General features: G+C 38.1%; 8 protein-coding genes across 8 annotated transcripts; 4 read left to right on the plus strand and 4 right to left on the minus strand.

The window, feature by feature from the left end:
* Positions 1-173: 173 nt before the first annotated feature.
* On the minus strand, positions 174-3,235 carry LOC124314044 (chromosome-associated kinesin KIF4-like). Its single transcript, XM_046779033.1, has 12 exons — positions 2,972-3,235; positions 2,870-2,909; positions 2,637-2,788; positions 2,343-2,535; positions 2,089-2,260; positions 1,901-2,013; positions 1,746-1,841; positions 1,098-1,658; positions 922-1,035; positions 689-848; positions 427-610; positions 174-361 (listed from the first exon to the last, which is right to left on the minus strand). Exons 1-12 carry the CDS (start codon positions 3,083-3,085, stop codon positions 344-346), a joined length of 1,917 nt encoding a protein of 638 aa, XP_046634989.1. The 5' UTR covers positions 3,086-3,235; the 3' UTR covers positions 174-343.
* A 1,512-nt stretch (positions 3,236-4,747) lies between these two features.
* On the minus strand, positions 4,748-7,738 carry LOC124314082. Its single transcript, XM_046779106.1, has 7 exons — positions 7,586-7,738; positions 6,810-7,073; positions 6,651-6,746; positions 6,361-6,588; positions 6,229-6,303; positions 6,000-6,173; positions 4,748-5,692 (listed from the first exon to the last, which is right to left on the minus strand). The coding sequence occupies exons 1-7, from the start codon at positions 7,586-7,588 to the stop codon at positions 4,928-4,930; spliced, it is 1,605 nt and encodes a 534-aa protein (XP_046635062.1). The 5' UTR covers positions 7,589-7,738; the 3' UTR covers positions 4,748-4,927.
* Positions 7,739-9,221: 1,483 nt separating this feature from the next.
* Positions 9,222-12,485, plus strand: LOC124314085 (coatomer subunit delta-like). Its single transcript, XM_046779108.1, has 11 exons — positions 9,222-9,353; positions 9,819-9,858; positions 9,929-10,164; positions 10,221-10,400; positions 10,463-10,647; positions 10,716-10,898; positions 10,962-11,091; positions 11,156-11,339; positions 11,399-11,510; positions 11,571-11,775; positions 11,838-12,485. The coding sequence occupies exons 1-11, from the start codon at positions 9,351-9,353 to the stop codon at positions 11,925-11,927; spliced, it is 1,548 nt and encodes a 515-aa protein (XP_046635064.1). The 5' UTR covers positions 9,222-9,350; the 3' UTR covers positions 11,928-12,485.
* A 92-nt stretch (positions 12,486-12,577) lies between these two features.
* LOC124314173 (porphobilinogen deaminase-like) lies at positions 12,578-14,323 on the minus strand. Its single transcript, XM_046779278.1, has 8 exons — positions 14,168-14,323; positions 14,018-14,090; positions 13,755-13,938; positions 13,609-13,694; positions 13,459-13,546; positions 13,176-13,394; positions 12,952-13,114; positions 12,578-12,884 (listed from the first exon to the last, which is right to left on the minus strand). Exons 1-8 carry the CDS (start codon positions 14,216-14,218, stop codon positions 12,678-12,680), a joined length of 1,071 nt encoding a protein of 356 aa, XP_046635234.1. The 5' UTR covers positions 14,219-14,323; the 3' UTR covers positions 12,578-12,677.
* A 265-nt stretch (positions 14,324-14,588) lies between these two features.
* Positions 14,589-21,248, plus strand: LOC124314300 (vam6/Vps39-like protein). The gene is made up of 19 exons (XM_046779472.1): positions 14,589-14,731; positions 14,863-15,066; positions 15,158-15,258; positions 15,339-15,542; positions 15,614-15,791; positions 15,854-16,101; positions 16,173-16,302; positions 16,373-16,515; positions 16,577-16,943; positions 17,008-17,406; positions 17,499-17,647; positions 17,713-17,871; positions 17,942-18,076; positions 18,137-18,231; positions 19,916-20,322; positions 20,380-20,546; positions 20,608-20,736; positions 20,799-20,915; positions 20,973-21,248. The coding sequence occupies exons 1-19, from the start codon at positions 14,659-14,661 to the stop codon at positions 21,138-21,140; spliced, it is 3,573 nt and encodes a 1,190-aa protein (XP_046635428.1). The 5' UTR covers positions 14,589-14,658; the 3' UTR covers positions 21,141-21,248.
* On the minus strand, positions 18,370-19,292 carry LOC124314262 (phosphatidylinositol N-acetylglucosaminyltransferase subunit H-like). Its single transcript, XM_046779423.1, has 4 exons — positions 18,949-19,292; positions 18,760-18,887; positions 18,578-18,649; positions 18,370-18,513 (listed from the first exon to the last, which is right to left on the minus strand). The coding sequence occupies exons 1-4, from the start codon at positions 19,205-19,207 to the stop codon at positions 18,433-18,435; spliced, it is 540 nt and encodes a 179-aa protein (XP_046635379.1). The 5' UTR covers positions 19,208-19,292; the 3' UTR covers positions 18,370-18,432.
* A 452-nt stretch (positions 21,249-21,700) lies between the features above and the next one.
* On the plus strand, positions 21,701-22,807 carry LOC124314264 (lactoylglutathione lyase-like). Its single transcript, XM_046779425.1, has 6 exons — positions 21,701-21,826; positions 21,911-21,990; positions 22,048-22,271; positions 22,338-22,405; positions 22,488-22,577; positions 22,657-22,807. Exons 2-6 carry the CDS (start codon positions 21,919-21,921, stop codon positions 22,734-22,736), a joined length of 534 nt encoding a protein of 177 aa, XP_046635381.1. The 5' UTR covers positions 21,701-21,826; positions 21,911-21,918; the 3' UTR covers positions 22,737-22,807.
* A 662-nt stretch (positions 22,808-23,469) lies between these two features.
* On the plus strand, positions 23,470-27,914 carry LOC124313977 (zinc finger FYVE domain-containing protein 9-like). Its single transcript, XM_046778894.1, has 8 exons — positions 23,470-23,728; positions 23,799-25,468; positions 25,535-26,141; positions 26,212-26,468; positions 26,538-26,793; positions 26,859-27,105; positions 27,167-27,458; positions 27,524-27,914. The coding sequence occupies exons 1-8, from the start codon at positions 23,671-23,673 to the stop codon at positions 27,674-27,676; spliced, it is 3,540 nt and encodes a 1,179-aa protein (XP_046634850.1). The 5' UTR covers positions 23,470-23,670; the 3' UTR covers positions 27,677-27,914.
* Positions 27,915-27,941: the final 27 nt, after the last annotated feature.

Below are 27,941 nucleotides of genomic sequence, written 5' to 3' on the forward strand. Positions count from 1 at the left end.
CAATGCTTAATTTTTGGAAGTCTTGCTGTCTGACTCTCTGACGGCTCTCTGACGGCCTTGACTCAAGACGCGCATCCAGAATCCAGATTAAGTTGTTGACGTCAATCAGAAGACGTGTTTGGACAACATGAGAACAGTTAAGTGAACCGATATCCGTTGATAACATATCTTGCGATATTTTAAAAGTGTACTAGGTTAAAACATTTATTCCGAAAAAAAACAAACAAAAAAAAAACAAAAAAAAATCTTTGTTGTGTAGACAGTAGGCCTATTGCTGCACGAATTGCTTTGAAAAAACTGGGAACTGGCCAACAAGAGAAAAAAACGGAACAATTTTCTGAGATCATTCTAAAAAATTTACCTACACAATAGTTTAAAGTATTAAAATTAGAAAAAAATTGCAGATGATTCCAAATTTTGCTTTACCTTCATGAAATTTTCATGAAAGTTCTTCCTTAGTCCTGGAACCCGTTTCAGCGTCTCAAAATCATTAAGCATCCCATTAAGATTTCGAAAAGTAATAATACTATGCCCAGCTTTTGGTCCGACAGAGGGCAATTTCTGTATTTGAGACTGTGAAGCATAATTCAAATAGTGGAGCAAGTCTTTCCTAAAAGATCAGACATTTAGAAATCATTACACAAAAGAGATTTAACTAAAAAATAAAATTATTTACGCTACTCTTCACCTGTATTTGTTGATGTTTTCTGGTGATTTTCCTTCCGGAATTGGCAGTGGTAAAGCAGGAGATCGCTTAGAAACTCTCGTGGCAGTGGAACGTCGGAGTGTGGCTGTAGTTGGCCGAGAATCACTTTCGTCCATGTTAGAATTGGACAATAACGTCATTCCTAAGCGAAAGCAGTTGTGGGAGAAATTTTATACGCTAGTCTAACAGTATCGATATTTATTATTGCGCATTACGTTTCTCCGCCAAACGAACGCTACGACGGCGGCTACCGATGCTCTGAGAAGTCAAAGTTTTATTTTCCCCTAACGCAGATGTCAGATTCAGCGCATCCAGTTCACTGCGACGAGCTGTAAGATAAAAAACCGTAACACAAACATTGACAAATATGAGATCGCTTTCACAAGTTTACCATGACTTGAGCTGTTTGCGGAGTTCCCATCTAGTAGACTTCGACAACTTAAATGTGCTCCAGAACAGTTGGCCAGCAAAGATTGTGCTAATTTATCTTTAAATCCTTCCAAGAAGATGTCGACTCTTTCCATTACCGCCTTTTGAATCCGATTTTCGATATCATTAGTTTCAGAAAGTTTAGGTAAATTTCTTCTATCAAAGGATCCCGCCAACAGAACGGATTCGTCAAGGTCTTCGTACTTTTCCAGCATGGAAATTTTTTCAGGAACAGCGAACGATGCGCCCATGGGAGACGTTGCTTTATTTCGCTGAATTGGAGCAAGTGGAGTCCTGTACGGTAAACTTCCTGGAGTTTTAAAGGGAGTTTTTCCTGGTGTTTTGAACTGAGATTGAACTGGAGGAACTTTAAATGGAGTTTTGAAAACGGATGGCTGAACTTTCGTTTTTATGGCTCTAGCTTTGGAAGCAAACTGCAATGCGGCAGAGGTGGTTGTGATACTCTGAAAATCTGCCTTCACGCAACAAATGAGAACGGTCAAACTGTTACCAGAGAGCGAATCTTGTTGGTTCACGTTAAGGGAACATATAAAAGAAATTAAAGAAATGGGTTAATTTCAAACAAAGCTATTAATTTTTTGAATACTACCTTTTAAGGCCCTAGTTAAATTCGATTCACGATGCGGAATATGAGAGACATTTTTGCTATTCAAAGCACTTATTACTTTACCCAAAGCTAATAAACCTTTTAAAATAAAATGTGTTTTTTTATATCTCAAATTTAGTTCTCAAACTTTAGTCTACCTTTGTTAATGAAAATTCCTTCATTCTTGATCTCTCCCATGACTCCGTCTTTAGCTACAGCTTCTGAACCCGCAAGATCAACAATCTTAAAAGTTGAAAATCGAGATTCGCCACTAAAAAGAAATAAAATTTCAATCAAATAACGTGCACATAAAAAATTTTGCAAACGTAAGCAATCGCATCCATACTTCTTATGGATCTCCAGCTTTAAACTTATAATGGCATGGGATCGGCTTGATGAATCATTCGACTTCGTTTTTTTTACTTGGCGTCTTAAATTAGCTGTGCGTATGAGATCCAGAGTATTTTCTTGGTTATGAACTTCCATTTCAGTGATATTTTCCATCACAACGTTTTCAACTATTAGTAAAAGAAAGATTAATAACTAATCAATTAAATATTTTATTGAATGTGTTATTTAGATACTGCAAATAGACTTTACCTTTGTCATTTTTTATTTCGATTCTTTTGAGAACTGAAGAAAGCAAGTCAAAGATTTCTTCTTTATATATTTCAAGAAATGAAACTTGAACTTTGGAGATCTGACCATCTTCTTCAGTACTAGCAGTCTTTCTAGAAAATATCCACGAAATAATTTGAGTCAACAGACCAGCTTCATCATGTTGATAAGGGGTCTGTAGATTAAAACAAAAGATTTTTAAATAGGGACAATGTAAATGAATGTTTCACAAATAACAGAAATTAAAGAACGTGCACATTCAGATTGAAAATTCACCTCAGTGTTACATGTCCCCAAAGTATAACTTTTGCCAGAACCAGTGGGTCCATATGCCATTACAGTGACATTGTAGCCTGACACAAGTTGTTTCAATAGCGGTACAGCACTGTTATCAAATATTTCTTTCTGGTTACAATCAGTTTCATAAACTAAAATAAAATTCACGAAAACAATGATTTAATTAACGTAAAATATAGAAAATGCTTAAAAAGGACATGCAAACAACAAACCATGGTCAAACTGAAATTCTTTTTCTTCATTGAATCGAACCTAGAACACAAAATGACTTCCTTAGTTTTTTCTTTTTTTTAAATTTAAGTATATATTTTTACTTTTGTCGATGACAACTTTACGAGAATGCTGTCTTTGTCGTATTTTTCGTCATTCTCACTTTTCGAATTAGTTGGTGGTTTTATTCGAACTTGAACTCTTACTGGGACATCCATGTTGAAGCGAAACTATTTATCAATTACTTTTACTCGAAAACTGGAAATTATATATCAGAAACTTCCATTAAGATCAAAATAAAAGTACACAAGTTAAAATAAAGATAAGATGATACAACAACAGTCAACAGTCAACTACTTGCCGTTTTTGAAAAATGGATGGAATAATCGATCGTAAAATCGATTATCTTTACGTTGATAATCGATATATTTTACGATCAATCACGATAGTCGAATCTGAAAGTAAGGGTTATTCTTGTTTCTTGAATCTTGATTAAGAAATAATTAAAAAAAATAGACAAAATTCACGAGAATCTCATACAAAAAAAAACTCCTAAAAACTCCTTGGGGAAGACATTTAAATTAATGAAATAAGATTTCATTAAATTCATTCTATTGATTTATTTTTTTTTTATTTCCTCAAATCTATAACTAAATAATGATTTAAATCAATGAACCTGGTTAAAAATTTTATTTTCTACAATGTATTTAATCATAAGGTTTACTGCTGTCATTTTATGATTTTAATCATTTTAGCGCTAGTTGCGCTACCCTCGCTACGACTCCTCTATAACAGAATAGACTTGGCTAACGTCCGAAGTTGCCAGATCGATTAATGGGGGGAAAAAAATTGGACACGAACTAATAAGTAATAACAGATTAACAGTTCTTGCATGGCGGATTGGCGGCTTATGGAGTTTAGCCCGGCTCTGGTCTAGCTTTTCTTGTTGGGACAACACCTGATCTTAGTAAACCTGCGGTTCAACTAGATTCAGTTACATTGTTCAATCAAGCGGCTTGACTTAAAGTTCTGACGATACAATCGTCATCCAGAAGACGAGTCGTCAAGACAACCTATGCTGACTTCTCAGGCGGAACGCTTCGAATTCGGAAACGAAACAAACGAAAAAAAAAAAACGAACGCGGATTGGACATTCACATCGAACATCGCACATTGGATTCGAAGTCGCGAGTTATGTGACTTCAACCACTTAGACCATCATCCACATCAGTTTACCTCATTCCTCCATCTGGCGAAATTCGACAATGATAATAATTTTTATCAACTGGGAAATCGAACTCGAGTCTCTAGATGTCATGATCTCTAGCGACGACTTATCCTACTCACCTATCCATTCCCACTTATTCTGGTTTTAATTTGCGTAAAGAAATTCCGACAAATTATGTAATTAAATATTTAGGTTATTTCATATAGAACGCCAAATGATCCCCTAAAATCATAGCACTCGACTAGTGATATTTATTTTTGGATTCAGTTGAATAATATACAATTGCATCAAAGGTTTTTTTAAAACTATTATCTCGTGTTTTATTTTTAAAAAGGTTTGAAAAAGATATAATAATTTTCGTGAACTAGTGCAGCCATCTGCTTACGAAATTTAATTTTTGCCCGTGTTATAACCATTCGGCAACTGCAACTTTGATGACCAGTAACCCTTGGTAATTTAAATTTTCATCATGAAATACCTTCTTTACATTACGTACTAGTATTAACATCAGTAATAATTATATTTTAAAATTCATTTCTACCAATCCAACTACTAAAATTCATCTACCTATTCACCGCTTGCCATACCACCAGTGATCACGAAGAAAAGAAAGTATCTAGCGATTTTTTAAATAAGTAAAAAACGTGCAATATTTTAGCCATTACTAGTATATTCCATAGTATTCGACTATCGTGTTAATGGTTAAGCACAATCACAAAGGTGGAAGGGAAAATAATAGTTAACTGAACTGAAAGGCATTTCATAATAATCTCTGCTTAATTTTTGTTTGTTTTAAGTTAATTAAATAATGCTGCACAAAACTTGTTTCTTTTTACTTCTTTGGGTGCTGTTGAAGCTGCTCTGTACCCGACTCGTTCAAATTGAGAGCCAGGCTGGAGTGGGATTGTGCGGACATGCTCATTTGTGAAGCAGCAGTAGTGTTGGGGTTGCCGGATTGATCAACGTAGTCTAGGCTTCCGCTGTTGGGGGCATGGCCTTGGCCCCAAATGTTGTATTCGTAAGAGCGACAAAATGGCGAGAACATTCCGCCATGATGCGACTGACAAGAAAATGCGGGCCGCAAAGGCCGGTCGAAGCCTCGAGGTCCTTGGTAAAGTCCCGTCTCCGATCCGTACGAATCGTCAAGCAAAGACGGGCGTGACCACGCCGATTCGTTTCCCCAATAACCATTTGGTGACTGGTGTTGATGATGGCCATGGCTGAGGCCCGTCAAGTTGGCATCCAGTGAATTCCAACGCTGGAGACGTGCTGATGAAGAGCGACGCGCTGGATTGTAAACCATTGGTGAACTGTACATCAATGGCGAATTTGGTGGGTATGGGCAGTTGCTCGCCGGATGGCCATGAAGCGAAAGACAAGAACGGGCAAGGCCAGCTGCTGCAACGGCTTGGTTCGGCATGTGCTGGATGGGGGATATTGGGCTCAGCATGCACGAATGGTGGGGGCAGCACATGATGGTCGTGTGAAGAGGATAAGGAGAATCGTTGTTAGGACCGGCCGACTGATGGCTATTTTCATTACTTGAATCGTTCGGCAAAACTTCCGCAGCGTTCTTTTCTCCACCAGCAACACCACCCTGGGATACAGCAGCGAATATACACTCACCCAGCATTGGTCAAGTGGTGCAACACGGAATAAGAACAAATTGGGAACTAAAGGTTCCGACATACACAGCTAGGATAAAAACATTGCACAGATTGAAAAATGTTTGAGAATAAAAATGTAATAGCGGATGCCGATGGTGAACCGAAATGAGGGACACATTAACGAAGAGGTGCAGGTGCCACAAAGACTTTAAGGAAGTAGATGGGTGCACGATCGTAGGGGATTCTAAATGAATTGTGCTGGGGCAAGTCATCTCGCAGAGAAGAAAGCACATCTACCTGACTGCCGCTATCGCCTCCGCTGCTATCCGCGCACACATCTGACTGACCATCCGTACCCGCGCTATTCTCCCGAGATGCTGAGGAACAAGGCGGAGTCAACGGCATTGAGGTAATGCTAGCGTAAGAAGCATAGTGCGATGCTTGATGGCCGGCTGGGATCGGACTTCCGGGCTGTACAAACAATGTCAATACCACTCGATTGTAATAATTTAATCTGATCAATTACCTGGACATATGGCTGGAATCCAGGAGAGACGAAATAATGACCGCTAGAGGACGACGAGTATTGATGGCATTGCGCCTAAAAGTAAATGAATTAAGTTAATGTAAATCCATTACACCAATTAGTTAAAAATACCATGGCGTATTGATGAGGCAGACGGCAAATGACAGCAGTCTGGTACATTGCATTGTTGCTGGCATCAACCTGCATGTGATCGACTGACTGGCTTTGGTCGGTAGGCGATACTACTCCCGTATTAGTAGTGTACATGGTGTTAACATTCGGTACTGGCACAGAAGTGGCATAAAACGGATTATGGGCGAGCCGGTTTGGAGTCTGATAATAGCTATTCGAATTAGCCGGCTATACAAAAGTCGGTAAATAAAGTTGATAAGAATTGTTAAAAAGTATTTGCAAATGTTTACCAGTGGATTGTGATTGTTACTGTTAGCCCGTTTGACTGCTGGAGCAACGTTAAGCTTGCGATCTCCCCACATTACAGAATCATTTTGCACTGACGCCTATAAAATGTATACACTCTTGCATAACATAACAATAAATCAAGATAATGACATAGCAATTACTTGTATGGCTCTCCTTGCATCTGCTTCACTGAAGAAAGTGACGAATCCATAAGATTTGTTGCGGGCGTGTTCTGGTATGATTTTGACATCTCGTATCTTACCGAAGCGATTAAATAGCATAATAAGGTCACGCTCGACCAAATTTGGAGGGATGTTGCCCACAAAAACTCTATTTGAAATCAGCCGCCCAGGTGTGTTGGGCGTCGCTGAAGCGGATGACTCATGCTGTCGGGTGATTCCACTGTGGGTTGCAACTTTTTCCAACTGTCGATAAAAAAATAAACCAAAATTTACTCTAAAATAAGAAAAGCGAGCACGTGGTCGACAAAATTGGGATGTCAATTGAACGACCTTGAGTCGACAGTTTCCTGTAAAGAGAAGGGGAAAGGAAAACACGCGCCGGTTAGAAGATGTCCACTCCCCCCTCCCCATTGCAGACCAAGAAACATAAAATATTAAAGCAAGGCCACATCACTGTAATTTACTTATCTCCCTCTTCCCAAGCAAAACATTCCACATTTCAACAACTTGAGTCGAAACTTGCAAGAAAAAAAAACACGTACAGCCATCAGTTTGACATTAGTTGACTTAAGCTAATACCTGATCACACTTTACGTCATCAAGTTAAAATGGAGGCCATAGTGAACTGTAACGGAAAAAAGAGTTGACCTGATGACAGGCAATCGACTTAATTTCATATTCTAACGAAGAATTTGGCCCGATTCTTAACACGAATCACATCGAAGAAACACTCAAATGAAAAAGTAGAAACTTACCATGATTCAAGTTGACCGGATAAATGATCAGAGCTCAGTCACGTGTGTATGGCCGGCGCGTGCGAGAAAGATTTAACGAGTCGTTGCACCACCACCTTCAAAGTCTCAGAATCAACTGTTCAGAAAAAAAGCAGAGAGGTCGATCCTTTTCGAGCAGATATCCCATCCACCGATTTCCCCAGGTCTTTTCCTCTCCATTCCTCTTTTCCGTTGGGCCAATCATGGGCGACCAGCAATTTTGAAAAACACTGCGGTCTCTTATGGCAACTCTGTGGGGCTTTGATTTCATTCAAAATTAATTAAGTTAAGCTATTTATAATTCGGAAATTCAAATACATGTTAACTGTAGTCGCGAGATGTTGCGCTTTGAATCGTTAATTACATGGAATCTGCATTGCATTAACAATTCATTTGATTTTTACAATAGTATTCGTTTCCATTTATTTTAAATGCATTCTTCTGGTATCGGAATGGATCAAAATGAACTCGTTCTACTGCTCGTCTATCGTTATTTGGAGGGGATAATACTTTTTCCTTCTCCGAGATGTAGAAGCTGTAGAAGTGTCTAGAAAAAAAAACTCAGAGTTACGTAGCTCCTCCAGGGGGAGGAGAAGTCTCTACCACATATACTCCGTTTAGTCCGTTAGACGTGATCTGGTGATCATAATGACAGTCGATTGCGTGATCGCAAATGTTAACTGTCGGACACTCGATAGGTTGAATAAATGAATACAAAAAAATCTAATTCATTTCTGTTAACCAGATAAGAATTTTCAATTCAATCAGTAGTTTTTATATCCTCCAGTTGTATTTTCATGTAAAACAGGTACCTAATAATTATTAATTAATGCCCAATCTTTTAGAAATTTAAACAAGAAAATCTGAATCATTTTATTTATTTCATGTCGTTATCTATACGAAACAAAATGTATTGAAAAAACGTGACACGATAAAACAAAAAAGTTCTAGTCGATTTCGGAGACCCATTTTCGTTGCAAGCACTTTCTGTTTCTGTTATTTAGCTCTTATGGTCATTTTACCAAAATCACCGAATATAGAATAATGGTTGAAATGGGTTGGTCTGCACATACACCGAATAAATCCTCTCACCATAGTTTTCGTCGTGGGTTCAGCAATCAGGTAATAATTAAGTAAACTAGCCTCAGACTTACACGGAGAAAGTGGTTGCATGCTACAAATTCGACAGATAGACGCAAATTCCTTAACCAACTAAATTCGTTTTCGTTAACTTGAACATTTTTTATTCGGATTATTTTTCGAGTAGCATTAAACAGAAAATACTTTATAAAAAAAATCCTATTTGTGTGGACTAGAGTTGAGTAAAAAGGGATAGTTATAAGATCATTTTCGAGACTTGTCTTGACTAGTTGTTTTGAGTCGTTTCGCCGAATTTCTTATTTCACATGCGAATATGCGATCTAGCCGGACTTAATTGAACCTTTTACCCATCATAATGTTGTTTCCTTTGTTTTACTTTGAAAGCAATAACTCAGTGAAACACGCAGAAAATTATGATGCATTCGAATACCAAAATATTTACCGCCAGACATCAATCAGCCATTGCCAGAAACGGGCCCTTGCTTCAGTTTTATTTATTTTTCAATTTGAAAATGGCAACCCTGGAAAAACAGTTGACGATCCACGTCATCTTGTGCCGTCAGTTCTTAGGGTCTTGAATCCTCCCTGAAAAGTTGTGGTAAAAGGGGTCCGATAAAGTCTATAGGAGCCTTTAATCTGCGCAATAATGGTATGATCAACGAACCTAAGTGTTTTTAATTTTATGAAAATATTTATTATGGGCGTCGTTGAAGTTGTCATTGGGGTTGCACAGCCGGCCCATCTGACATTTGGCTAAACTTTCGTCTACGTGGATATTTTATTATGATTTCTTCAATAGTGCTTTACATCATCAAAATAACTTAAAACATTTCAATCATATAACTATGATTAACTTTGATTGTTAGGACATGCATTCTAGTATACCAGACTACTTTGGAAAGCTAGCAATACATTTTTTTTTCTGAAAGATTGTGTGCTGTATCTTTAGCAACAGTAACCTAGAAAACATGGGCTTTTAATATCGTTGAAGCAATACCAAGTTGTCAATGTTATTTCGCTGTTTTCATTCAAACTTTGAAAAATATGTTTGTTGTCATTTCTGTGATTTTGTTCCACTTGTGACACTTGTTCATTAATTTTCATTATTATTCAGGTTCTCATTGCAGCTGCTGTTTGCACCAAGGGTGGAAAAGGTGTGTTGCAAAGTTTTACAAAAATGATGCATATCATAATAAATAATGACTTTTTTTTTCTCAATTACAGCCTTGGTGTCAAGACAGTTTGTGGAGATGACCAAATCCAGAATAGAAGGTCTCTTAGCTGCCTTTCCTAAACTAATGTCTTCAGGAAAAGCTGCTCAACAACAACACACTTTTGTTGAAACAGAATCGGTTAGATATGTTTATCAACCTTTAGACAAAGTGTATGTATTACTTATCACAACGAGGGCATCCAATATCTTGGAGGATTTAGAAACTTTACGTCTTTTCGCTCGTGTGGTAATAATTTATAAGATCTTCTCATTAGTAGGTTTGCTAACATTAAATTCATGTAGGTACCTGAATATTGCCGCACTTTTGAAGAATCCGAAATCCGGGAAAATGCCTTCAATTTGATATTTGCCTTTGACGAAATCGTTGCTCTTGGCTATCGCGAAAACGTTAATTTGGCTCAAATTCGAACATTTGTCGAAATGGATTCACACGAAGAGAAAGTCTACCAGGCTGTTAGACAGGTTTGGATTTTCTCATTTAAGTAGTTGTTTGGTCTTATTTCACTATTTTTTTCCCCATAAAGACACAAGAACGAGATGCCAAGATGAAAATGCGAGAGAAAGCCAAAGAATTGCAGAGACAGCGAGTTGAATCTAATAAAAGGGGTATTAAGTCTCCCATTTCATCTTCTGGAGGTTACGGGCCATCTCCCATGGCTGCTTCGATTCCGACTGAGCCTCCTAAGCCAACCTATCAACCTGCTGTTGTGTAAGTGAATTCATTAATTATTTTTCCGCTCAACTAGTTCTTAACTGACAGCATGGTACTTTTCTTAGAAAACCTAATGGCCCGAGCAAAGCCCTCAAGCTTGGGGGCCGTCTGAAGGACGCCGAAATATTTGTTGACCAACTAAAATCAGAAGGCGAGAATGTAAACTCGTTCCAGTCCCCCGCTTCCGTAGTCCAAGGTGGTTCTGTGAGCTCAAACAAACTGCCGCCATCAACCATCGCTACCGAACCGTAATTTACAATACCTCAATGCTTATTAAAATTTAACGCTTGACTGTAATTTCTTTTATCCAGAGTCCAACTTCGAATAGAAGAAAAGCTTAGCCTCAGTTGTGGACGTGACGGTGGATTACACAACATGGAAATTCATGGCTTACTAACACTTTTTATTACTGATGAGACTTACGGTCGAGTCCGCGTACAGGTAAAATGATTTCCTTTGCATTGTATTTATTTTCTTTTTCAAAATTCGACTGATTTATCCATAGGTGGAGAACAGAGATAGTCGCGGAATTCAAATTCAAACTCATCCTAACGTGGACAAGGAACTATTTCGCACTAAGCAGCACATCGCATTGAAGAATGCCACAAAACCGTTCCCATTGAATACGGATGTTGGTGTACTTAAGTGGCGTTTCCAAACACAAGATGAAAATATGATTCCACTGAACAGTAATGCATCATCTTAATTACGTTGTCTGGCAAAATTTAACGATTTCAAAAAAATTTAGTTAATTGCTGGCCAGCTGAAAACGGACGTGGAGGCTGTGACGTTAATATTGAATTCGAACTTCAAGATGATCGATTAGAGCTGAACGACGTTGTCATTGTCATTCCATTGCCGTAAGACTTTTTTCTATTAGGCTCTAGGTGCCACTCATCATCTTTCGTTTATTCGTGTAGTCATGGTTGCGGAGCACCGAATGTTTCCGAGTGTGAAGGAGAGTATCAGTATGAACCAAGGAAAAATCAGCTTTCGTGGCAACTCCCCGTTGTGGACTCTTCCAATAAAAGTGGAGCTATGGAGTTTTCATGTCAGGGCCATGCGAATGACTTTTTCCCAATCAATGTCAACTTCTATTCGAAGCGCTCCTATGCTGAAATATCGGTACGGTTGCAATCTGTGTTTATTTATTCGATTTGTCTACAATTTTCCCATTTTTGTTGTAGGTAAATGATGTCGTACTAGTAGATGACGGCACATCGGTGAAGTATGCGGCCGATTCCAATTTTTTTACGGAGAAGTACGAAATCCTTTGAATGTTTTGCTTCTGAAATCCGTGGAAGTAGCAAAGTGTTCGTGATTTTGCCAGTTGCCCCTCCCCCCTGTCGTTAGCGTCAACACAAACAAACTGATGAACTCCTTGACTGTCAACTGGAGGAGAGGGGTGAGGAATGAGAAAGACTTTAGGTTACCATCTGTGGTTAATATTTAATGCCAACGTGCAGTTCGTTTTTCCCGTCTCTGAATCGATTCAACCTCCTCAAATTCACCCTTTTTTCTCCCACCTTTCATAACAAAGCAATTTAAAGCGCTGAAGTTTGTTGAGCCGCCCAGTAAATATGATATATTGAAATCTAAAAGTTTTTTCTTCCTTTTTTTCTACGTGCATATATCTTTGAATCAGCAGCGGCACTCATGTTTGGGCGTGTTTTCTTTTCTCTTTTCTTTCATCTCTTTTTCTTTCTCCGTTTGTTTATGTTTTCGATCAGTTAAGAGTTCAGAAAACTCTTATCATGTGTTGTCGTTGGAACAGTGTACACTGCTGGGGTTGCATGGCATACAGTATATCAATTAAAAGCTGTATTATTTCCAAGTCTTCTGGATTTCTCATACCTTGTTATCTTGCTTGCTTTTTTATCTATGAAATATTAGCCTAGCTTAAAGAAGAAGAAGGAAAGAAACAGCATTGAAAATTAACAAACCACATCTGTATTCAAAGCTTTACCCACAATTTTACTTCCTTTTACTATGTACGTTTGACTAAGAGCAGATAAAAATCCGCGCATCTATTTGGATGGGCGTACATTAGCAGCTACCAAATTGCGATTTTCAGTCTCTTTTTTCGCTTCGTCAAGTATAACTCCTCCTCCCAATGAGACGATTTTTCCGGCCAAGGATACGCCCAACCATTCCGCCAGGGCCAAGCGAGAATTGCCAACACTAGAACTTACAACAGCAGTGTATGATGCAGCTGGTGGAACATCGTCGATATCCTAAATTAATTATGTGATAAGTAATAATGATGCATGTTACTTTTAAATGAAGTTAGAGTAAACATACAACTAGCTCCACTTCCAATGACTGGGTGACGTTTTGTTTCCCATCCAAACTCCATACACCACCCTTAAGGTAGAGCATATCTCCAACTAGACGAGATTCCACAGCCACCGGTGCTGAGCAGCCTCCTTCCAGTGTTCGAAGGAATGCACGTTCAGCAACGCAACTGCAATAGTTGTATAAAATATGATGTGATGTAATATAATGATGAATAGAATTTTACTTACACTAGTAGCGTGTTAGCGTGGCTGAATGGTGCTAAAAGTTGACGAGTAGCAATATCATCTTGGCGGCACTCGATCCCGAGTGCACCTTGGCCAATGGCGTACATGCTCACGTCCGTATCAAGATATTCTGAAATACGCGATTCCCAGTTCATTCGCTTGACTCCAGCTGTCGCTAAAATGAGTGCAGCATACGTTCCTTCGTCGTCTAATTTGCGTAGTCTATCACAGAAACTCGCGATTAATGACGAATTTGATTTTATCTATCGGCGAAATAATATTATACCTTGTGTTTAAATTTCCCCTTACGTCTTGGATTGCAAGGTGGGGAAAGTGGCGCTTCAATTGAGCTGCTCGGCGCAACGAACTAGTTCCTAATAAATAATGACGGGTTTGAATACTTGATTACTCTTTCTATTGAAATGTTTCAACTGACCTACGACGCTGCCACTTGGTAAAGTTGCTAATGTACACCCGGAAAACTTGGGAGCCATTAAGACTGCGTCTCTAGGATCTTCTCGCCTAAAATGCATGTGAGTAAATAGTACTTAGCATGATCATTTCGGTTTTAAAATTACTTACTCTAGAATGGCACCGATGACCATGCCTTCAGGAAGCGTCGTCGGCATGTCTTTAAGTGAGTGTACTACGAGATCGACCTTATTATGTTCCAGAGCCACCTCCAATTCACGAGTGAACAAACTCTTTTCGCCAATTTGTGATAATGCTCTGTCAAGCACCTCGTCTCCGATGGTGGTCATCGTTTCTTTAAATGATAAAAGTTGTTTTATCTGAATTAATTTCATGAAAGGGGCCAGCGAAGCGCAAATATGCGAAAATATTACCAAGATGAAATGTTTTGTCTTCATAGTGTTGAGTGAGGAGATCGAGCACATGATTGCTTTGAACAAGCGCAAGCTGAAATTAAATATAGAATAACGTCGTAATTTTTTTAAGTATGCGCTAGCGGAAATAATGATTTATGGGAATAATACCTGACTTTTGCGGGAACCGATACGAACGGTTGGTTTCGTCAAATCCGACATCTTCTTCAATGAATATGGTTCCTTGGTTCTTTCTGGGAAAGGAAACGTGATGAAGACTAGAATCTGATTAGAAATTTGATTGTGAATATGCGATAGTATTTCATAAACAAGATGACCAAGCAGTGAGGCAGCGTTGCGTAGAATAGAATATTTTGCGCTAAATACAAGGATTATAAAGAAAATGCGGAATATTGATAGGTCGGTGAGCACATTACACACTGACAGAACTTAGAATTTTTTAATATTTAATTGCTTGTATATTATCTTTCAGTTAGGTTGAATTATTCTGATTTTGGAATTTCTTTTAAATTAAATTTAGTGTGTGTAGTGAACTATAGATGGACATTTGTATGATGTCTGCTACAAAACAACAAAGTCCCCCCCCCCCCCTCCCAGTGTCATGTCAGATTAAAACACCATACAATTAGTGATTTTAAAAAATGTATGACGCCTATGAGGCGTTACCAATTTTGGAGAAATTACCTCTCCAAATTGAATCTATAGCTGCTTATGGTAATTTTACTTTACAGAACCACTGTTTGATTTTAATTTATCAACTAGTCAACTGTGCCTTCTTATTATTTAACTATCCTTCATCTATATTATATGAATGGGTTTTATTTACATTGAAAATTGGTTTTCAGATGAACACTTGTTAGTGGGAACCCAACAAGGACATTTGTTGATGTACAGTGTTCTTCAAGGCGCAAGTAATGGTGGCAGTGCTGAAAGTTCTCTCAGCTCACGTTGTGAAGTCCACTTGCTAAGGTCCAACAAATATTTTGCCAAAAAACCAATACAACAACTAGCTGTTGTTCCTGAACACCAGATTCTTATCAGCCTTTCTGGTGAGCTTAATGTATTTAAGTGCCATTTGGTTTGTATAGGAATCTTATAACCAATGCTAGTCAATATAATAAACTTCTTTATTCTTTTCAGATTACCTTGTGTCTGTTCATGATTTGACAGTGTTTAATTTTCCAGTCATAACGTCACTTAATAAATCCAAAGGAGCCACATGTTTTAGTCTTGATGTCAAGGTAATATTTTTTCCCTCCCCAGAATCAACCAATGACTTTGATGGAAGTGACAAAATTAAACTTTTGTATTGTTCATTTAGAGACAAACTTCTTTGACTGGGGAGATATCAGTGGCAGTGAGGCTTTGTGTTGTAGTGAAGAAAAAACTGCAGCTTTTTTATTGGAAAAATCGAGAATTCCGGGAGTTAGGGCCGGATTTGTCGGTTTCTGATACTCCTCGGACTATTGGTTGGTGTAGAGAAACTCTTTGCTTAGGTTTTAAGGGGGAATATTGTTTACTCAAGGTATTTTTCTTTTGTAATTAACGATAATAGATTTGCTTAGGCAATAAATTATATTTTTTAACTTTTTATAGCTGGAAGGAGAGCAAAGAGATTTATTTCCCACTGGAAAACAGCCTGAACCTTTGGTATGTGCCTTACAAGGCGATAAATTCGCCTTGGGAAGAGACGAACAAACAATTATGATCGATATCGATGGCAATCCTTGCACCAAGTATACACTGACGTGGTCCGAGAGACCGATCCTATTAGGTAAAAGATACCCCAACATTGTTCAGAATATAACCTAAGTCGACTAATCAAAATGTTTGCAGTGGAGGACTCTCCATACATTCTGGGTGTGTTGACGTCTTGCATAGAGATTCGAGCAGCAGAGCCACGGCTCCTTGTCCAGCGATTAGAATTGCCAAAGGCCAAGTACATGACGTCAGTCATATCGAAGAACGGACAGATTTACGTTGCATCTCCCTCTCATGTTTGGTGTCTACATTTAGTCCCTGTACATTTGCAATTACCTCGCTTGCTTGAAGACAAACATTTTCAGTTGGCCATTCAGCTTGCGGTATGTTATAAATAAATTTTTCATAATTTTCGAGATGATGGGAAATAATGAGATTTTTCGTTTATGATTAGAACTTGTCTAACGAACCACAAGATATTCGCTCGCAGCAAGTTCAACACATTCAGTCGTTGTTTGCTTTCAATTTGTTCCAGAAACACAACTTTGACGAATCATTGCAGCTATTTTTCAAGCTTGCTACTGGTGATTAAAGAGAGAGCAAATGTATGAATTGAAATTATTTTACTAAAGAAGAAACCGATTGAATTTACAGATCCTTCTTACGTGATTGGTCTATTTCCCGATTTATTACCAGTAGAATTCCGGAAAAAAGTGGAATACCCCGAGGCTGTTCCCGTTTTGCAAGGTAGAGACCTCGATCTCGCTGTGTTGGCCTTGATTAAATATCTCACTGAGGTTGTTAAAATTTTTAATATTTATTACCTACAAAGAGTTAATATTTGTTATTCAATTGTAGGTTAGGAATGACCTTATGAGTCAGAATGTCAAAACAGGAACCAACATTATGGACGTTGGTTCAAGCTTGAAGCTAAGACGTCAACTATTGGAAATAGTCGATACGACCTTGTTGAAATGCTATTTGTTGACCAACGATGCCCTGGTAGCTTCTTTGTTAAGACTACGAGATAACCATTGTCATTTAGCAGAGAGTGAACGAGCGCTGAAGCGCCATCACAAACATGCTGAGCTTATAATCCTTTACCAAACTCGCGGCCTTCATCGGAAAGCATTGGAGTTGCTTCGGAAACACGCAACTAGCTCAGAAGATTTTGGATCCCCCCTTGCTCATCATGACCGAACTGTACAATATCTCCAACATCTAGGTAGCCTAAACATGACTTTCTTTGAAACTGTAATATTTTTAAAAAAGGAAATCATGTTGACTAGGATCGGAACACACGGACTTAATTTTTGACTTCGCCTCGTGGGTTATACAAAGCCACCCAGAAGATGGTCTTAAAATTTTTATTGAAGACTTGCCTGAAGTCGAGGAACTCCCACGTGCCAAAGTCTACGATTTTCTGTATAAGAACCATCGCTCTTTAGCTTTACCCTATCTCGAACACGTTGTCTACGAATGGCAAGATTCGAACGCTCTCTTCCACAATGCCTTAGCCGTGCTCTACAAAGATAAAATTCTCAGACTTGAAAAGCAGTTACAAGAGGATAACAATGACCCGGCAATTAAATGTGAATACCAAGATTCGAAAGCAAAGTTACGATCGTTCCTTGAAATTTCTCGGCACTGCTCTCCCGAGGCTATACTAGTTCAATTCCCATACGACTGTAAGTGACTTTAAAGATGTTTATGCTTTGGCTTTTTAAATTCTGCGTAATGTTACATCTTACATTTTGAATTTTTATTATTATATATGTAGGCTTGTTTGAGGAGAGGGCCATTTTATTGGGCAAAGTTGGTCGTCACGAGCAAGCTTTATCAATCTATACCAACATTCTGAAAGATTTACCGGCAGCAATAGATTACTGTAATATCTGCTACCAGTCTAATTCACCAGCAAATAAAGAGGTTTTTTCGTTAATGCAAAATTTCTCAATATTTCAACGACAATATATTCCTTGGTTGATTTTTAGGTCTATTTTTACTTGTTGAAACTCTTACTGCGACCCGATGATGCTGTCAAAATTCCCGGTCTAGCTTATCCTACTGAGGAACCACACCAAAGGCAACCTGATATCGAAAGAGCACTGGAAACATTGGATCGATTTCCGTCGCGTTTAGACCCAGTTAAGGTAAGACCAGTTGTTTCTTATATACTTTAATTGATTAAGTAAAATTATTATTCATCTCCTTAATAACTAGACATTGCAAATCTTACCTGCTTCCATACCTCTTTCGGAACTTAAACGTTTTCTTCAGAGGAGTCTAGAATCTTTTGCATCCCAACGTCGAGAGCTGCAGCTTTTGCGTGGTCTGCTTTATGCCGAACATCTTCAAGTATTATTTTCAAATCCCTGTGATTAATAATACATTACTAATTTAAGCATTAACATGTAGGTTCACGAACAGAGAATTGAATGTCAAAATCAGAAAGTCGTGATAACAGAATCAAATATCTGCCACGTGTGTAAAAAACGCTTCGGAAATCAAAGGTAAGAGTAGAAGTTTTTTTTTTTTTCACTTCAACATGGAATTAAAAATAAATATGTAAATTTTTTAAAACAGTGCTTTCGTTCGATGTTCCAGTGGAGAAATAGTCCACTTTTCATGTCAAGAAAAACTCATTTAAACACAATTTTAAAAATTTATTTTGGCACAATTGTTTGCGCTCTTGCATAGTTACAATACACCAATCAATCATGTTGCACTTTGTTTACTATTTGGTGAATGCTTTTATAAATATTTTTCAGGCAATCCAGTCTAGGAAGTGTATGCTATTTTGTGTAAGAAAAATCATTCAGAAATGTTTTTTTATAATGAAGAGATGTTTGAGTTTACCTGAAATATGGGAAGAATTTCTGTTCCATGTCCATACTTGAGTAAAATTGCTAAATAAAACAAAACCTGATGCTGCCATAGAAAATAAAGATTAGTATTACACAAAAGCACTTATTTCAAAAGAATGTCTTATACTGCAAGATAATATTTCAATTTCTTCAAGACCAGGAGACAATTCATACCATTGTTATAGTTTCATTAATAACAACTCCCTGTATTCTTTCCCATGAAATGAACTTTGCAGATTTCCTCCCAGTTGCAAATATGGTGGTAATCTGCAAGCCAACTGTTTTCACAATGAGCAATGATTCTAATAAAATGATACAAGTCAGTTAAAAGTAAGTAAACACCATTTGGTTAATAATAAGTACCTTTTTTCACTTTTGTATGAAGTTTAATCAAGGCTAAAATAGCTAAAACAAAGCAAAGCAATGCCAGGATGTGTGTGTGATGATGATGTAAACCAAGATGAAGAAATATAGCTGTTAAAAACACTGTGCAAGACAGCCATCTCTCAAAAAGGAATGGTTGGCTATCGATTACATACTCTTCAAAAATAGTCCCATGATTATAAGTAACTTTTAATTGGTTCCCGTAAACATTCAAATATCTCGTACGATCGTCAAACATTTGAAAAGCAGACCATTTGAAAAATGCACACAAAAACTTTGCAGACCAGTCTCGTTTTGTTGATCATTCATCCGTCTGCCTGGTAGCAATGCTGCAATTAGGTTCTATTTAATATTAATTAATACATTAATAGTTTATAATATTTAATATTCGATTGAAAAAATTAAATAATTTTATATTAATTTTATATTGTCTAACAAGTGACGCATTAAATAATACTTAATATATTATAAAATAACTTACAACCCCGAAGATTCCATGCGCCGCCAATGCCACTGACGAGTGACTCTTTAGCAGTACCTTCTGAAACAAGAACGAAAGCACACACCGCGCTGCAGACTGAAGGGAAGCATTTGGACAGAACCACGTGGAAGAAGAGAACAGCTTTTAGCGTTCTCATTTTTGGCTTTCGAATTTCTTATTGAAGACATACCTAAATAATGGGTTTTCCAGGTAATTTTTTTATTATTTTACTTTATTAGAGTCATCTATTTTGTATGTTCATGTTATGTTATAAAAATAGTTAAGATTTATTTTTTTTAAATTGCATGTCATGCCATGCTTTTGAGTTTAAATGTAGACATGTTCATCAGCCATTTTATGTGTCTGTTTTGTTAAAATTTATGTGTTAAGAATGCAGTTGTCTAAATGTATGGAATCCAAATCAAGTTGACTACATGTATCTGTTTTCCAAATTACAGCATTTAGCCCACGTGGAGGAGGTGGCATGAGAGGCAGAGGTGGAGGAGGTGGCTTTGGTGGAGACCGAGGAGGTGGCAGAGGTGGATTTGGTGGAGACCGTGGAGGTGGCAGAGGTGGATTTGGTGGAGATCGTGGAGGTGGAAGAGGTCGTGGTGGCTTTGGTGACCGTGGTGGTCGTGGTAGAGGAGGATTTGGTGGAGATCGAGGAGGTGGACGCGGACGTGGTGGTGGCGGTCGTGGCCGAGGTGGTGGAGGCCGTGGTGGCATGGGCGGAGGAAAGAAAGTTTTTGTCGAGCCCCATCGCCATGCTGGAGTGTTTATTGCCAGAGGTAAAGAAGATGCTCTAGTCACAAAGAACATGGCAATTGGTGATTCAGTGTATGGTGAAAAAAGAATATCAGTAGAAGAAGAAGGTATTCCATTTCATAGCTCTTTATATTAGCTTGCAGTCTTTAATAGTCTTGTTCTAGGAGCTGAGAAGATTGAGTACCGTGTCTGGAATCCTTTCCGCTCAAAGTTGGCTGCAGCTATTTTGGGTGGTGTTGATCAGATTCACATGCCTCCTGGAAGCAAAGTTTTGTATTTGGGTGCTGCTTCTGGGACAACTGTCTCTCACGTATCCGACGTTGTTGGACCGGTAAATTGATTTCATTTATTTTTGTACTTCAGAATTATATACAATGATCTTGTAACTACAGGAAGGTCTTGTTTACGCCGTCGAATTTTCTCACCGTTCTGGTCGTGACTTGATTAACGTTGCCAAGAAACGAACTAACATTATTCCAATTATTGAAGATGCTCGTCACCCTCACAAATATCGTATGCTGGTAAGTCTGATGCAAACGACTCATCTGTCCACTTCAAATAACTTGATTTATTTGCTTTTTAGATTGGTATGGTTGACACCATTTTCGCCGATGTTGCTCAGCCCGATCAAGCACGTATTGTAGCGCTTAACGCACAATATTTCTTGAAGAATGGCGGACATTTTGTTATCTCCATTAAGGTATACTTCCTTCTAAACTATAAATTTACAATGATACTTAATTGTTTACTTGCGTAGGCTAATTGCATCGACTCGACTGCCGCTCCCGAAGCCGTTTTTGCCGGCGAAGTCAAGAAAATGCAAGCTGAAAAAATGAAACCGATCGAGCAATTGACTCTTGAACCTTACGAGCGTGATCATGCTGTGGTTGTTGGCATTTACAGACCGCCAGTAACTAAGAAATGAATTTGTTTACACAGTAAATTTGACAGAAAAGAATGACTGCAATCTTGTGTTTGTATTTTACTGTGAGCATCATCCGCAATTAATACAGTTGGAACCGTTTTACTTTTACCGCTAAAATTTCTGTAAATTACCAATGGAAAAATTAGTTAGTGATCCTTTTGTTCTCAAGATAAAGTAAGGTCTGGAGTGACCTAGTAATATTTACAAGCATAAAATAACATAGTTAATAAAGTTTTTTCCTTGTGATAGGTAATCTAACACAAGTAAGAAATTTGATTTAGTCTTATTAGGGTGATCCAGCCGTGATGAGGCGTGCGACGTGTCATCTGAAATTGAACAACAAATCTTGTGTATGATACGTATGCACCGACATAATTTAGGAATGTGCTGAAGAAGTGCATTGCAATAGTAAATGTTATTGTTAATCCTAAGAAATACGTAGATAATTTAATGGTATGAGCATGAGCGACCATGAGTGTAGTGCGTAGTTGCGTAGTTTTGCATTTTCCAATTTGTAAAAATCGAACTCGATATGGAATTAAATCGATAATTCGTTGATAAATTTTTTGATACGTCTATATAACGTCCAACACTGCATTGTTTTATTCTGACATAATCTAGTGCGGACGACGGTGCAACGTAAACAGCAACCTGCGGCCTTGTCCAAATAAGCAGTTGAGCTAACGGTAAGTGTTTTTCTTACTCAGGAATTCAGGATTGTATAAATTCTCTGACAAAAAATGAAATTGTGCGTTAATTTTTTTATTTAGAAAAAGAAATGGCAGAGTGTAAACCATTAAGTCCTGAAGAGGTGAAGGCAGCTTGCAAACATGCTGACCCTCAGACAAAAGTAATATTTTCATACTTTGATTCTTAAAAATGTTATGGGAAAATGTTTTTTTTTCAGGATTTTCTCTTTCAGCAAACCATGTATCGTATTAAAGATCCTAAGGCCAGTCTTGATTTTTATACTAGAGTATTAGGAATGTGTTTACTTAAGCAATTCAACTTTGATGAAATGAAATTCTCCCTGTACTTCATGGGATATGAAAGTCCAGATGACATACCTGCTGATGAAAAAGATAGGGCCAAGTGGGCCTTATCTAGAAAAGCAACCTTAGAGCTTACACAGTAAATGTTACACAGTTTTCTCACAAATAATTTTAAAGTTGCTTACATTTATTTTTCATTTCACAGTAACTGGGGAAGTGAATCTGACCCAGAATTGAAGTATCACACTGGAAACTCTGAACCAAGGGGATATGGTATTCAACCATTATTTTTCCATTGTTAAATTACATGTAATTTTCATATAATAATGTGAATTTGAAATGTTGTATTACATAGGGCACATTGGAATTATGGTACCAGATGTTGATGCTGCATGTGAAAGGTTTGCCAACCTTGGAGTTGAATTTGTGAAGAAACCTAATGATGGTAATTTATTTACTAATTTTATGATGCGACGTCGAGTCCTCGTCAATACTTCATTTGGCATTTTTGTTCTCCTTTGTAGGTAAAATGAAGGGAATAGCTTTCATCAAAGACCCTGATGGTTACTGGATTGAAATATTTAATAACAATCTAAATATCTGAGTGACTGAGTCACTATTTACAGCTTTTTTCAAGTGGATTAAAGAAAAACAATAATAAAATATATGCTGTGATTTGACTATATTACGTGTTGTTGAGAAAAACAAAAGCTTTGAAAATTACTACGACATGACGATGAATAAGATTTTTTTTTTTTAATTTTCAAAACGGTTAAATGCCATCAAACTCCATCTTTTACAGTGCAGTTCTGGCATTAGAAGCCAAGTATTATTCATGTGAAAAGATAATTTGCGGAAAACGGTAACATAGGAAGAATTCAAAGTTCCCGGAAAAATAGTTGCTGTAGGTCATAGTCTATTGCGATTCATTCCAAATATTTTACTATCCTAGGTATGTAAACATACTATCAGTAACAGACGATAGCATTATAGGGGTGGATTGTCTGTAAAAATTTAATTGCATTGCAGCTCAGTTTTCGGTTTTTAAAGAAAAATAAAACGCGGTAAAAAATTATCGGTTGGTCCAATTCTCTTATTGTTTTAGTTTTCTACTTCCTTCCTTCTGATAAGAGAAAACAGGGATCGATATTCTTTTGGTATTATAGAAAATTATACGAATGACTTCATACACTGACAAACAGGACGACTGATTTCACCATAAAACGGAAACCAAATATTAAAAAATAAATAAAACGATTCCACTCCAAAAATTTCCGCAATTTATGATTCTTCGCAATTTCCCATATTCCATTTCCCATATTTTATCAAACATCAGACGAATATACGTAATAATTTGAGTGCGTCTGTTTAACACTACCGTCGGATTACGACAACGAATTGTCCGATCGGGAAATCCTTAATCAAATCATGTGCCAGCTATACAAAGAAATGACGTCCACTCATTGAAGTTTTTAATGAATTTTTGAAATATTTTTTTAAAGATATTGTGTGGAACATTGTCAACACCCACTTTTAACATGGAGAAGTTTGCTGTGGATTTAGACAAGGTCTTGGATGACTTTGAATTACAAGAAGGTAACATTATTTATGCTACTTTTCTGGTAATAATAAAAATATATTTTTTTTTTAATATTTAATATTTTAGACCAGGCAGAACAGTTTGTTAAGAATGCTGAAAAGTGTGACGTTTTGGAAGAAACTGATAAATTTCAGAAGCAGAACTCTCCTGGATTAGTGGATTTTACAATATCAGAACCGCTTGATGATTCAATCAATGGTCAACAGGAATTTCCGCAGTGTTCAAACCTTGTGGTTTGTGAAGTCTTAGAATCAAAATCTACTTCACCAGACACCTCACAACCAGAACAGGCAGAAATTGTTGAGTGTCAAACAGAAAATGAATTTATTGATGCAGAATTGAGTGTGGTTAACCCTAATGAACATTCCAGTCTACAGAATGAGTTGCTTCTTGATTTGAGTGAAGCTCTTGATAGTGTTCTTACTAAAGAAGAATCTGTACATCTCACAGTTGAAAGTTCTACCTTGCTTGATCAATCATTCACAGAAGATGTGGTCACTCAGCCATTGTTGACTAACATTATCATACAAAATGGAGCTTTTAATCCTCTTCATCCAGACACTTTAACAGATGATGAACTTGAAAGCTATCTTGCTGAATTGGAAAAAGAAGATGAAGGAGAACTATCTCAGCCTACTATTGATCTTCACACTGATGATCAAGAGGAAAATAATCATAAACCAAATTATTCACCCAGTACTTCTGAAGCTGATAAAGAAAATGCTGTTTCCAACATTGACATTGCAAATGAAGAAATAACTTCTATTCTGCCCTTAACAGAAGAAGGGGAAAGTTTACCATTATCTGACAGTGAAATTACATCAACAGAGGATTCAAATGGTTCATCATTTAGTGATTCTGATTCTACTGAAGTAAACCCTCAATTTCAAGAAGATTCATTGAGTGCTGAAGAAGAAATGCCCCAATTGATAGATGATCCATGTTTGGTGAGCAGCGAAATTATCATTGAAACCATGCCATCTCAGGTTATGGTGGATACCACAATTGATGTCATTGAACCTAATCTTCCTTGTGCAGAGAGTAATCAAGAAGTTCCTTCGTCTTGTGAAGTGATTGATGAAATTTCTGAAACTGAAGAAGGTTTGCCTGCATCTGTGGATGTTCAAGAAGAAAGTAACGTTACGTCTGTCATTTCGGGATTTTCACAAGGGGAAGATTCCCTTCTAGAGCCTTATAGTAGCTTAACTGAAGATGAACGATTACTTGGAGTTCTCAAGCCTGTTTGGATTCCTGATGAAGAAGCTCCTCAATGCATGAATTGTAGTCAGCGATTTACAGTCATTAGACGACGACATCATTGTCGTGCATGTGGAAGAGTTCTCTGCAATAATTGCTGTTCTTCACGTGCCCGTCTTGAGTATATGGAGAGCACTGAAACTCGGGTGTGTTTGCCATGTCTGCAAGTCCTAAGAAAAGTTGAAGCATATAAAAAGTGGGGCGGTGTAACGGAGACCCAGACTTCAACTAACACAGTGGATAGTGGCAGTCAAAGCAGTTTTGATTCCACACCCGCCTCTAGTCCCTCCCCACATTTTCCTAATCCAGTTGCCAGAGTTAATGTCAACAATCCAGCTGAGTACTGTTCAACCGTACCACCCGCTATCCAAATAGCAGCTGCTGCTGCGCTCCCAACTCCAACTGTCATGGTTCCGGTTGGAGTCTTAAAGAAGGAAGGCACTCCAACTCATCCACGAACGAAGAGTGAACCCAAACAGGTTCGCAGTCTCTGTTATTTTTTATTACACGAAAATATTTAATATAAATAATATTTTCCCTTTCAGGTAATTTTTAGCGATGGTATTCGTCCTGGTGGAGATCTAGCCGAGTTGGATGCATGGCGCGCCCCAGCGGGTGAGGCTCAGTCTGGTAGCCATCGGTCGGTGCCAAGACGTGCTCCAAAGAAGGTATCTGTGATTCCACCGACGTTGGTGCCGCAGAGCAATACTTCTCACCCGAGTAAAAATCAGCAGCTGATAACACTTGTTCCAACACTACCTCCAATTCTTAATGGACCCGATTCCATCGAGCAATTACACCAGACGCTAGTTGATCCCATTTCTCCTCCAGTGGTCTTTGCTATGCAGTCTAGTCAACCCGGAGCCGATCGGCATCAGTTGCTGGTGCGAGTTAAGTTGCTCCAGCTTGATTGTTGCGTGAGAAGGAAATGTTGGTCATTTGCTACTAGTGGAATGCGTTGGGTGGCTCAAGATGAGATAGTAATTCTATTGGAACAAGACTCAGTCGCCACAACTGATGAAAGCGTAGGAGACGAACTACTACCCCCCGCCGATATATTTTACCACTTGTTTTCGATTTACGAAGAAGCTATGAACAAGCATCACGTCATTATTAACCTTGGACATACAGTTACTCCTGGGACATTTCTTGGTATTAAATTTTATTATTTTACTTTTCTGTTTTCATTGCAATATTTTGTAACATACATGTAATTTACCAGGTTCAACGGAACACGGTGGATTCTTGTTCTTCCGTACAAGTTTTCAGTGTGTACAGCAGTTACTTTTACCAACTCCTCCTTATCTTGTGGCAGTATTACTACAACGTTGGGAGATTCCTTGGGCTAAAGTGTTTCCATTACGACTTTTGTTGCGGCTGGGTGCGGAGTTCCGCTATTATCCTTGTCCGCTATTCAGCGTCCGCAAACGCAAATCAGTTTTCGGCGAAGTTGGGCATACTATCGTCAATCTTCTGGCTGTAATTACTTCGTGCAATTTCCAAATATTTCTATTACTAACTGTTTGTTTTCTCTTCCCTCCATTCCAGGACATGAGGAACTTTAGCTACAGCTTACCGGCGGTGGCCGGCCTTGTTGTACACATGGAAGAAAAAGAAACTAACATTCTTTTACCGAAATCTCGTTATCAGCAAGTGTGTAAAGCACTAGCCCAGTCTAACGATCATGTCATTTCACTTGCAGCATCGTTCAGTCCTCAAGCAGATGCTCATCTCGTTTGTCTTCAATTGGATGATGGATCTTATCAAACTCAAGCGATTAACATCCACACACGGCCACGGAAAGGTTAGTTATTCGGTATTTTATAATAAAATTAAAAGAATTACTGATTTTTTTCTTCCCTTGCGTAGTTACTGGAGCAAGTTTCTTAGTATTAAATGGTGCTTTGAAAAGCTCCAGTGGAATAAGTGGTCGCTCTTCGATTGTTGAAGATGGAGTTATGGTACAACTCCTTCCAGATATGCTCAGTAATCTAAAACAAGCACTAATTCGAATGGAGAATTATACTATCCAATGCGGGAAAATAATCGATGATCAACCGGAAGAAACGGTTACCCTTAAATGGGTAGATCAAGAACCATCTCCTGTTAACCTAGGGTAATTTATCAATGCATATTGTTTGAAAATTTGTAAATTAACAATTGCTTGTTTGATAAAGAGTTCAATCTCCTATCGATGGTCGAAGCTTCACTGGGATATCATCGATTCGTGTGATGCAGCCGCGTGACTTTAAAGGCGAGGGTCATAGACTTTTGCGTTGGACAGAACTTTTTGTTATTCAAATAGAGGACAGTGCACGCTCTTCCTCTAATAGAATTGAAGACAATGGAGACATCACACGTTTCGCTGAAACTTTGGCCAAAGCTGCATCAGTGGCTCTGGCCGCCAAACTCGCAAGCCTCGAGCCTCACACTTTGATTGGGCTACGTGTTTCTTTGGACGGAGATTCGGTAAATTAGATTATACCTTTTTCTCTTAAAATCTCAAATCATCCACCATGTTCTGCTTTGTCTAGGTGGAATATCAAGCAGGAGCCGGACAAACCTCCCTGCCGAATGCATGTGTCGAGGAACTGGATTCATCGCTAATCCCAATCTTACATCGAGAATCTTCAGGTCAAGGAGTTCCCTGTATAGTGGAACTTTGGTTTCAAGTCGTTCATCCGTAAATGGCGATTTCTTTGGCTGATGCTGATGCGACAGCTGTAACCGAAATGTGATTTGGCTTTGTAATATTTGTATAACAATGAAGTAGTGGCTTTTCTTATTGCTGCTATCCAAAAATTTTGTTACTCTGTTGTTATCACAAAGGTTCTATATACTGGTTGCCATTCCCCTCTTCCTTATCTTTTGAGAGAAAACATTTTCCCTCGTCTAAATACCAATAAACTTCGGTTAGTCATCTTATCTTTCCATTTGTTCGAAAAGTTATAC

Source organism: Daphnia pulicaria, chromosome 10 (genome assembly GCF_021234035.1).
Source record: "Daphnia pulicaria isolate SC F1-1A chromosome 10, SC_F0-13Bv2, whole genome shotgun sequence".
NCBI classification, from domain to species: Eukaryota; Metazoa; Arthropoda; class Branchiopoda; order Diplostraca; family Daphniidae; genus Daphnia; species Daphnia pulicaria.